Genomic DNA, 11,772 nt, shown 5'->3' with positions numbered 1-11,772 from the left:
AACCCTAGCGCGAACTGGTAAATAAGTTGGGGGGTGGAAAAGGATGGACCTTAACGGGGTGTGGAATGCATGCGGGCCGTGGGTTGGAAATCCGAAACCCGGTAAGCGTCTGCCCTTAAAATTAGGAAGGGCAGCAGAAGGGCCCGGAAATCTCCATCAACGGGGGCCCAGCCCATGCGTGCTCCAACAGGCCGTGATGCGCTATGATTTACGGAGCGTTCTGAGCCCGTTTCGGTTCGCTGCAAAAAAAGAAAAAAGAAAAAAGAAAAAGCGACAGCAATGCTGCTGGCAACGTTTGTCTTGGGAAATCAAACTTTAAATTAGTTGTTTGGGTATAATATAAATTTTTTGTAGGAAATATATTTTCGATATAAACTTAGTGTTTAGTTGAAAAATAGTTTGTGGAAACGCTACGTAATTTTGTCATATAAGAAAACTTGTTGTAGGTGGATTTTTAGTTTAGATTTTTCTATGAGGTGAAATTATGAAACTACATTTATTTTTAAATTTTCTTTTTTAAGGGGGAAACTATTNCAACATTTCCTAACTATAAAATCACAAACCAACCAACATATTTATGAATCCGATTGCTCTTTTACTCCTCCATCTCTATTTTCGTCCAACGAAACAACACCTAAATTCCTTTTTCTCTTCATTTTTATTTTTCGGGTGAACTTCATACAACTTTAATTTTTGGGTAAATAGTATATAACATAACCACCCTCCATCAATACTTTCAATGACATCTGTCATCCATCAACATATTTAGCAGCACTTTATGCGGCAAAAAAAAATATTCAATTCATCCTGTAGATTTTACGGTGATGACTGGAAGTATTTCAATACACGATGCATCTACAAGTAAATGGTAACATATTTAGTAAATTCCATCCTCCGCAACATGTGAATTTTCAACCCCCTCGCTGATCTGAGCCACATGTAACGAATTGTAAATCAAGATTATTTCTAAAGCGTGTTGATGAGTTACTTTATTTTATTAGCAAAGCAAAACTAGGATACGGTCGTGGTATTTGAATCGCTAGTTTAATCCTTCGCCACCTTCGAAGAATTGAAAATTGCAATCCATAACCCTCATAATTGCCAAAATAACCATCATAATTAAAAGCGCAACAATAAACTCTTAGCTCCATCAAAAATGAAAGAAGAAGAGAGTAATTCTTATACAGTTTTTAACACATCAAATTCGCATAGAGAAGCGAGGAAGTGCAGATGTGAGTTTAGCTGAGAATGGGAAAGATCCTGGTGACGTGCTCCAATGGGATGCTGTCAGCTGTGTTCTTCTTAAGCTCAGGGTGGTTGAACTCGTTGCGAGGAAGAACGATAAGCTGAGAGCCACCTTGTCCCCTTTCGAGGGCCCAACCAGAGTTGGCTACTTGGTACTCCAAGAACTTGTCAAGGGAGGGAACTTCAATGTTTATGGCCTGTTTTAAGAGGCAAACCCCAAATATATATTGTTGAATATAACTTAAATTTCGGCAGTGCAAGAAATATAAGTAAAATCAAGACCTACCTCTGCAAGGACAGCCCTGGGCACCTTCTGGTAAGTCAAGGAAAGGACATGGATGGCATAATTTTGAACTGCCTTATCGAAACCTGCAGCAAAAACTCGCATCATGATTTCAAGTGGGAATGATTTCAAATTTTACTTCAAATAATCTTCACTTAGTTTCATCCCATCATGTATTGAGCGTGCATGTGAATTTTCACAGTACATACGAACATGTGGTATCTGAATATGAAATAGACTTAAAAAGAAAATTAAGAGGAAAAAGAAAAAAGACGGGCTAAACATGCACTATAAAATTTGCTATGCTACTAGTAGCATTAATCATTTGCCAAATGTTGGACGTAGAGAAATTTAAATCCATTCTGTTATGCATTACATTCAATCCGTCTATGAATTATTAACTGGAGAAGAGTAAATATCAGAAAAACCCCTTAAGTCCTTAACTTTGGACGATTATCGTTTCAAAGCTTATCCGCCCCCCACCCCCCCCCCCCAAACACCTGCGACTGCAGGTATAAATTATCACGAACCCCGTTAACTTTCAGATTTCTCAGAACACCCCCTTTAACTCTTGATTTATTAAAAAAACTCCAATTTAGTGGGTTCTCTAATAAATCTCAAATTATAGAGTGTCATCTGATATTGAAGACGTATAGGGGGTGTATTATAATCGCCCAAAGTTTTTCTTTTTTTTTCATTTTTTGTGCGTGTGTGTGTGTGATGTGGGTGGGGTCGGGGGGGGGGGGGATTCTGTTCTTAATATCTTAGCCTTGATGGACCATTTATACATTTGATTTCACCATAATTAGTGTGATGATGCAGTTGCTATCATAAACTGTCACGCTAAGAACGAACAAGAGAAGCAGCTTAAAAAGCGGAAGTTGTAGGGAAGTTATACAGTCAAGTGAATTGTAACGACATCATGACAAAACAAGAGGAAAAAATGCACATGCACACCAGCCTTCCCTCAGACTCAGCTGCTAAGTGTAATAAGTACAAAATGACATATTACTGTGTGGTCAGTAGAAATCCAGCATAGGTGATCTTGGAAAGTCCTTGCTCTGAGTGTGACACCCCCCAAACCCCACCCAAACAAAAACCCCACCTCCTCCTATTTCAGTTCTTAGTAACACATTATTGGTCTTTGTCACACACATTCAAACGATTGTCTCTTATCATTTAATTAAGATACCTCTGGTTTTTCACTCATTCGTTGATATCCAATTGCAAGTCGTGAATCTAAACATGCTACTATCAGCTAGAAATACATTTGGACTTTTTTGTCCACATAGCACTTCCATTCCAGCAGCCATCTGATAGTACTACTTCAGTTTCATGGGTAATCCGTGGTTACAGAATTCTCTAAAAGCACTTCCTCTACATAAGCTATCCTGCTGGTCCTGGCAGTTCATGCTGCCAACATCCTATTGGATATCCCGATGAATAGTTCAACCTAGGTGATGAAAATCAGCACTCCATCAGTGTAAAACAATTACGGTTTTCTTGGTACTTTGCAGAATATGAAATTGAAACCTTCTGCACTCTGTACTATATAAAATATCTCTCTAGAACCTTTGACAATTTACGACATATAAGCGTGCAACTTAGAACCGAACCCCACATAGCCAAGTTCGTTCATCCAGAAGGGGGAAAAAAGATGATCCCTAATGTTAGGGATAAGAAAGGACTTCTCTGCGTGACCCTGGTAGAATTCAGGTAACAGTATAGATGAACATCTTATCCTATGCTATAAAAAGCCCAAGTAACTTTGTGAGGCAACTCAAAGTATGCACAGTGTCTTGAAACAAATTTTAACATTTTTATGATAAAATGAAGCTTGTAAACTATCTACAGAGCAGATGAGAAATTTTTGCTAAATAGGAGCATAAATAATGGAAACCTGGCGTGTTTGCACCTGGCAGGTGTCAATAATTAGATATAGAAAATTTACAACAGTACAAAAACCCAAAATATGGATCATAGAACAGGATCTGAATTCAAAACAAAATGCAGGGTAATTTAAAGAAGACAACAAAATGACTGTGTAGTTTACACCAAAGTTTGGTTACTTTGAGAGGAGATTCTAAAAATGATACAGGAAACCAGAATTACGATAAAAGGCCATTTTAGGAATGTTATGAAAGTATATCACAGGTAAAGCTAGGTACAAGAATTTGATGATTGGTGCTAAAAGATATGAGGAGAGATGATCGAATTATCATACCTGGAACAACATCAAGTATGCTGCGATTCTTTGCAGCTTCATCCCAAAACTGGTGAAATCTGGCAGTCTATGGTTCCAGCACAAAAGAAAAATTAACAATCAGCTCTGAATCTAAGAAGCACAGTGTAAAATGATATACTGAGACAAATTCAAACCTCTAGATAGTGTGAGAGAACAATCAATGTCTTGAATTGCTCCTCCAGTTGCTGATAAGAACGAGAAAGGAGGGAACATACAGGCACTCTTAGAATAGTACAGCAGCTTAAAATACAATGAAGTATAAATTCAAAAGCAGATAGATAATAGATTGTTTCGATGAAATGCAATCCTAACCTCTTTTTTTTTAATAATTTCACAAAAAGATTCATTTGAAAAGGGAGAAAAGAAAGACAGTGAAAAGCCAATACCACTTGCTCTGGGATTAAGAAGAGACATAGGCTGAAATCTGGTGCTGGCATTGCCATGAGAGCCTGTTACAAAGGGATATAACAAAGAAAGTACCATATTCAAATTTAAATATAAGGAGAAGCAGAAAATTTTTTGCAGCATGTTGTATCAAATTTAACAAACCTTTATCAAGATACGAGCTACAATTTGGATGTTCATTCTTTCTGGCTCAAACTGCAAGAAAGGATGTTAATTGAAGAAAAGACGAGTGGGGTGTAAAACCAAATTCTATGAAATGTGTGTTTGCCATGCTTGTGTGTATGAATGTGCGCAGAGGCACATCTGTTGTTGAATATAGGATCCCAACCTGATAAAGTCGAAGAAGGCAAAGATTTGCATCCAGGCTGTAAGTTTGAGAAGAAACCTGAGGAAAAAGTTGAAAGAATTCATAATGCAAAAAGTGAAGCTGGCTGAAGTGTGTGCAGGAAAAAGGCATAATCCACAAAACAACCTATAAACAATTGCTCGCACCCAAAACCCAGAAAAATTAAGAGAACCCCCTACCAGTCAAAACTAGGGGTGAGCACGGTTCGGTTTTTACTACGGGTGAGCATGGTTCGGTTCAAACCGAAAAAACCGACCGAACCGAAACTAACAGTTCAGGTCGGTTTTATCTGTGAGGCGGTTCGGTTCGGGTTGAAAAATTTTCAACCCGAACGAACTATACCCATTAACAATCAAACCCTAACCGTTCAACCATTCCCTCAAATATCAACGAAGTCTCAAACCCTAAAATCCTCCAGCCGCCTCTCTCTCTCTCTCCCCCAACTCATGGCGAGCTAACCCACCTCTTTGCCCAGCTCGCTACCAATCTCCAGCGATCCACCGCCTCAACCTCCACCAACCCCTCCTCCTCCTCCGATCCGTCAAGCGCATCTCGTCTATCGCCGCCTCTTTCAGCTCGCAAATCCCAAGAACTAGGGTTTTGGACGCCGCCCTCTCGCTCATGTGCTTCAACTCTTCTCAGGTCTCAATCTCCTTCATCCCATCCTATGGTAAATTACAAGAGCTTTTTTTATTTTTTTTTTCTCTTTTTCAAGAAACCCCTAGTTCTATCTGTTTGTGTTTCTTACGTATGTTTGTTTTACATGTCTATGGTTGGGTAGCTCATTTTCCTTTTTTTTATTTAATTTTTATGCCAGTTATAACCAGTATGTCAATTGACTGAGTACAATTAACATTATGTTCCACTGATTTTTAATAATACAGCCCTGGGAATCTGTATTTAGTAGTTCAGAGAAGCTTTTTGTTTGCCATTCTTATGACCAAGTTAGTATAATTGTTTGGTTATGTATCTATAGAGTATAATTTGAATACTGCTGTTTCTTTTCCTTTTACACAGTCTGCAGGAAATGCGTTTTTCAGATATTAGATGATGAGGAAGTGGACTGTTGCCCCATATGCAAAATTGATATCGGTTGCGTACCAATTGAGACGCTCAGGTAAATTTAACTGCTGTGATTTTTTTCTCTCTTAGTTTTATTGGTATATTTCATATTTGATGAATCGATTGACTTGTTTTCAGCCTAGCTGCTTACTGATTTCCTGATGTAGTGCGTTTATATCATGCTGATATTATCTTTCTAGTATTATTATTATATTCAGCTTTATTTTTTCTGGAAATGGTTGAGGGCAGAAAGAGGAAAGTACCAAAACAACACAAAAGTATGTATTTTGATGATCAAACAGCATGAAAATGTTTATCTATTTAGTAGGACGTCGCTTGTTTCATTACTTTAATGGGAATTTAGAATGCATCTTGATTAGAACCGAACAAACCGAACCGAACCGTACCAAACCGATTTGCAACGATTCGGTTCAGTTTTGAATTGTAGGTGGTTCAGTTCGGTTGTTCAAATTTGCGTAAAAACCGACCCGAACCGAACCGTGCTCACCCCTAGTTTTTACCAAAATTTGAACAACCGAACCGAACCACCTACAATTCAAAACCGAACCGAATCGTTGCAAATCGGTTCGATGCGGTTCGGTTCGGTTTGTTCGGTTCTAATCAAGATGCATTCTAAATTCCTATTAAAGTAATGAAACAAGCGACGCCCTACTAAATAGATAAACATTTTCATGTTGTTTGATCATCAAAATACATGCTTTCGTGTTGTTTTGGTACTTTCCTTTCTGCCCTCAACCATTTTCAGAGAAAATAAAGCTGAATATAATAATAATACTAGAAAGATCAGCATGATATAAACGCACTACATCAGGAAATCAGTAAGCAGCTAGGCTGAAAACAAGTCAATCGATTCATCAAATATGAAATATACCAATAAAACTAAGAGAGAGAAAAAAATCACAGCAGTTAAATTTACCTGAGCGTCTCAATTGGTACGCAACCGATATCAATTTTGCATATTGGGCAGCAGTCCACTTCCTCATCATCTAATATCTGAAAAACGCATTTCCTGCAGACTGTGAAAAAGGAAAAGAAACAACAGTATTCATATTATACTCTATAGATACATAACCGAACAATTATATTAACTTAGTCATAAGAATGGCAAACAAAAAGCTTCTCTGAACTACTAAATACAGATTCCCAGGGCTGTATTACTAGAAATCAGTGGAACAGAATGTTAATTGTACTCAGTCAATTGACATACTGGTTATAACTGGCATAAAAATTAAATTAAAAAAAGGAAAATGAACTACCCAACCATATACATGTAAAACAAACATAGATCGTAAGAAACAAAGAAACACAAATAGATAGAACTAGGGGTTTCTTGAAAAAGAGAAAAAAAAAATCAAAAAAACTCGTGTAATTTACCATAGGATGGGAAGAAGGAGATTGAGACCTGAGAAGAGTTGATGCACATGAGCGAGAGGGCGGCGTCCAAAACCCTAGTTCTTGGGATTTGTGAACTGAAAGAGGTGGCAATAGACGAGATGCGCTTGACGGATCGGAGGAGGAGGAGGGGTTGGTGGAGGTTGAGGTGGTGGATCGCCGGAGATTGGTGGCGAGCTGGGCAAAGAGGCGGGTTAGCTCGCCATAGTCGCCATGAATTGGGGGAGAGAGAGAGGAACTGAGAGAGGCGGCTGGAGGATTTTAGGGTTTGAGACTTCGTTGATATTTGAGGGAATGGTTGAACGGGTCGGGTTTGATTGTTAATGGGTATAGTTCAGTCGGTTCTCATAGATAAAACCGACCCGAACTGTTAATTTCGGGTCGGGTCGGTCGGTTTTTTCGGTTTGGACCGAACCATGCTCACCCCTAGTCAAGACAGAAGAAGTTTGATAATAAACTAGAAGCTACTTGGACGAAAATGAATTTGAGGCCACTGACGATCACAATTTGGAAATTTTGTAAAATCCATAATGCAAGGGAGATAATTATGCGACTATAGATGATAGCAACACAAGGACGAGATAATAAATTGATATGCTAATGGTACATGAAATAGGTTTATGACACTAATCATAGTTACTCAGCTAAACTCCCAAAATTCTGACTCCCAAAACTTTGAAAGACCATGTACGCATGCCCATATGCTCAAAATACCCCTAACATTTTGAAGGTTGCTGCAAAGAAAGAGGAGTTTTTTTGGAAATCAAGAGAAATGACAGTGTGTAATCCAATATGTGTAATTTTGAATTGGAACCTAGGAAAATATGATCCATATTACATTTTGTCAACATCATGGTAAATATTATACATGGAATTCTAATAATGAGATTAAATATCAAGAAAACTAATTTTTCAAGGAATATCTTAAAGAGTGATTAATCCAGGTGCATATCTTTCAGAACATTTCGCTTTTCGAACATTTCATCGAGGCAGCTATTCTCTAAAACACAAAATATTAAGTTCTCATCGATCGCTAAATGAGTGCAGGATACAACACAGAACAATTTTAACTTCCCTGAATTTAATGCTTTTTTGGATCCCAATTCTTAAAAGCCTAAAAAGGAACAGTTTTTTTTTTACAAATCCATTCAACAAACTATATTCTTTTCGTAAAAGAAACTAAACTTTCGCTCCCATCATAAACTCAAACCATAAATCTATAGCCTATTTCAAACAAACGCATAATCAAACCGATTAGCATTAAAACAACGAAAACTTATCCTAAATCGCAGTCCGCTGATCGAAATATGAACTCAGGTTAGGGTTTCACCTGCTCGTTGACGTAGTTCTCGAGATCGGAGAGGATGTCGGGGTTGTAAGGATTCACTGCCACGAGCTGCTCTACGGTGTACGAGAGCTGTTCTTTCGCCATTTTTTTGAGATTCGAAAACCCTAACTGAGAAAAGCACGCGGCTTTTGAAAACTCTAAAAACCCTAGAAACGAAAATTTTAGACGAGGAACCGAAGGAGACTGGTTTTTCGGGTCGGATAAGATTGAGTCGAGTTCGACCCGGTATGGCTGGGTAGGTTAGAGCAGCACACAACTCTAACGTGGTTAAGCAGCAGAATATTAGTGGGCTACGCGCTGTTATTCATTCTCATTCCCTTTATCGAACCCAACCCCTCATTTATTGGGCCTGGCACCAGCCAGCCCATCTTACCGTTCATTTATTGGGCCTTCATACAATGGGCTACCTTTGTATCTCCACCCGCAATGTTCCATACAATCATGAGAATTCAAGCAAAAAAACTACTTGCTGTCCAAGCCAGATCCAAATCCGCCGAGTTAAATATGTAAATAGTTAAAATTATTCAAGAGAATCTAGTCGAATTGGTAGTTATCTATGAGTAACACTCCGAACTCTTAGGTTTGACTCTTTTGTAGAGCACCCACAAAAATTTATTTTCCTGGGATATTCGAGACGTCCGTTGAGGATGCGATGCGAAGGATTGTGGAGTTTCCTCGTCAAACAAAGAAAAAAAATAGTTGAAATTATATTAAAAAGTTATGATGTTTGAAAAATATTACTTAAAAATGAAAATAAAAAACAAATTCTCTACCTAATGCACTCCATACATCTCAAGTCGATCTCAAAATTCCATGCACTGCAAATTTTTTTTTTTGACAAGGGAAACCTGGTCACCTCAGCTCAGCATAACTCCTTTGGAATCCGCTAGCGATCCTGGTTCGATTCCTCTTGGTCCCCACTATTTTTCCTGCAAGGAGCTACCCTTAATACCAGTGGCTCATCCCCACCGACAGGGGTGGGGGCTAAGCCAGAGAGCCCAGAAAAACCTCGGGTCCCCCCTCCCACCCTAAACTTGAGAGGACCAGGTGAATGCAGCTACATGGATTTGAACCCCCGACCAACTAGGGAGATCTCCATCTCGCACTTTCGTGGCGCTAGCCAGAAGTCCCACCCGCGGTTGGTTATGCAATTTGCAATTTGCAATTTGCAGCCGTGAAAGATTTCCTTTAAACTAGACCAACAATAAAATGGTGCAGACAAAAAACGTATCTTTAATTGCTTTTAAAAATCTCTTGCCTCTAACACCCCCACAGGCTTCGACCTTTTTCTCTGCGTTCTTTCATGATGATATCTTCAGTTGCGTGCCGCGCCCAAGGAATGAGTTATTCTAGTGACGATTGCCTGTTCTCTGATTTCTAAGGATAAGTTATAGTATTGAGTGATTGATATTTCCCTCTAATTGAGGAAGTATTAAGCGTATATTTTTTTTTTTTGCTATAAAATTATGCAAATAGATGATAGGCTTCAATAATTACGCACGCAATCAGTCAACAATTGGTTTCCTGCTGCACATTATTAATTTTCGATTGTCTGTCCTGCAGATGACAAGTACCGATATATATAAAAAAGCTAAAATGTAACTTTATAATAGAACATACTTGGATAAATGAGCTTAATTTCAACTCAAACAGGCTAAAAATCAAAAGGGGTGTGAATATGTATTAATTATGGAGGGAATTTGTGAGCCCGTGATGCTTCAAATTATAATTTTGTGCGATCCTAACAACGCAACTGTCATAAAAAGGCAAAAGGGCATCGTGCAGAAATGAATAAATCAGAGAATAAAACGTCCAAAAATAGAAGCGTGACTGGAGCTTATTAAATTTCAAATGGGATTATGGGAGGGCGGACGTTGTTCTGTCGGTTCACGATTACTAGTGGTCTCTGACCAGAGCAGTGAATAAGAACCCACTTGCATGATTACACACATTTTTCACCAACGTGGTAGGGCCCATTACTAAGTTTTTCCTATGGAAAAATCATATGAGACTAATAAAATCCTAAGGTGCGTTATGTCTGGCAATTTCAAAAGGAAAAATTTCCCTAAAGACTCAAAATATGAGGCTAACATGGAGACATGTGAGATGTCCCCCTCCTATTGCATAATGAGCTGGTCATCACTGTAGCAAAGCTCAACCCCCACTCAGACCAATTTTCACCTAGTTATAAAAAACATCAGATCTAGAACAGATTTATTTTGTCATATCAAACAAAGAATGTACTTTTAAACCGGTAAATGCTACATTGAAACTAGTACAGATAACTAAAATCAATGCACGTATTTAAATAAAATCAGTACAAACAATATATTGAAATTATCAAATTAATCAAATATTGGATGCTTGTGTTATCTCTATATGATTTTAGAAAAATTTCCCCAATAACCCAAAATATAAATAAATATATGACCAACATTAGGGACAAGTGAGGTGTCACGCTCCTATTGCATAATGAACTGGACATCATTAAATGATGGTCAGCTCATTATGCAATAGAAGGGTGACACCTCACATGTCCTTCGTGTTGGTCCAATGTTTTCGGGTCCCAAAGTCCATGATTTTATATAGGGTGGCACTACAGGCACACCACCAACCACACCTTGGGACACACTCCTCTCTCAACTACAGTACACGGGACCCACATGAAATTTTTTTAAAAAAATCATATGGGCTCCGTGTACTGTAGCTGAGAGAGGAGAGTGTGTCCCAAGGTGTGGTTGGTGGCGTGCCTGTACCATTTTCCTTTTATATAGAGGATCCTCAGTGGTATTTGCTCCTTGATCCAACTAAGCATTGAAATAATCATTTTTCTATGCTCATTTATTTTATTTATTAGGTGAAGTGATTCGAAGTCAAGTACTGTCCTTAACTGGGACTCAAGAGCTACTCCTAGGTTCCGCAGTGGGTTTTAATTAGTTGTTGGGTTAACCTAAACCACAACTTGCAAGCTACCATGGGACGCACTTATTAATGTTTAATTAAAGAGTAGTTGACAGCATCAACTCCCTTGAAAGCAACTGAACGCATAGCCCTAATGACGTGGCGTGAATGACGTGGCGCGCGCTGATTCGTCCACTTCTGCATTTATCGTATCTTCCAACAATAATGCAATAAGATAAAATTAAATGCTGCCGCCTACAAATTCTCCATGAATCAATTGCAAAAGAATAATGATATGTTTGTTTATTAGTGTTTAGTTGACGGAATCATAATTTTGCCACGCTGTCATTTAAAAGCTTTGTAACCTACGTTAACCTATTTTTGATGTGACGAACTTTTAATAAGAATTCGCAAGATTTTGATTGGTAAAAGGAAAGGATTACATCATCCGAAAGAATCATACATAACACCTTATTTTTTTCTCTAATATTTTAAACGCAAAGAGCCTCTTTGCTACAGTCCAA

The 11,772-nt window shown here is 38.3% G+C and overlaps 1 protein-coding gene across 1 annotated transcript; it reads right to left on the bottom strand.

Annotated features, from left to right (window-relative positions):
* LOC109845352 (eukaryotic translation initiation factor 3 subunit K) lies at positions 1,068–8,557 on the bottom strand. The gene is made up of 8 exons (XM_020414600.1): positions 8,330–8,557; positions 4,507–4,563; positions 4,323–4,373; positions 4,160–4,222; positions 3,908–3,958; positions 3,753–3,819; positions 1,532–1,614; positions 1,068–1,442 (listed from the first exon to the last, which is right to left on the bottom strand). The coding sequence occupies exons 1-8, from the start codon at positions 8,429–8,431 to the stop codon at positions 1,239–1,241; spliced, it is 678 nt and encodes a 225-aa protein (XP_020270189.1). The 5' UTR covers positions 8,432–8,557; the 3' UTR covers positions 1,068–1,238.

The sequence above is a fragment of the Asparagus officinalis genome, chromosome 6, assembly GCF_001876935.1.
Source record: "Asparagus officinalis chromosome 6, Aspof.V1, whole genome shotgun sequence".
Lineage (NCBI taxonomy): Eukaryota > Viridiplantae > Streptophyta > Magnoliopsida > Asparagales > Asparagaceae > Asparagus > Asparagus officinalis.
Note: the sequence above shows the minus strand (reverse complement) of the source record. Positions and strands in the feature narration are given on the sequence as shown.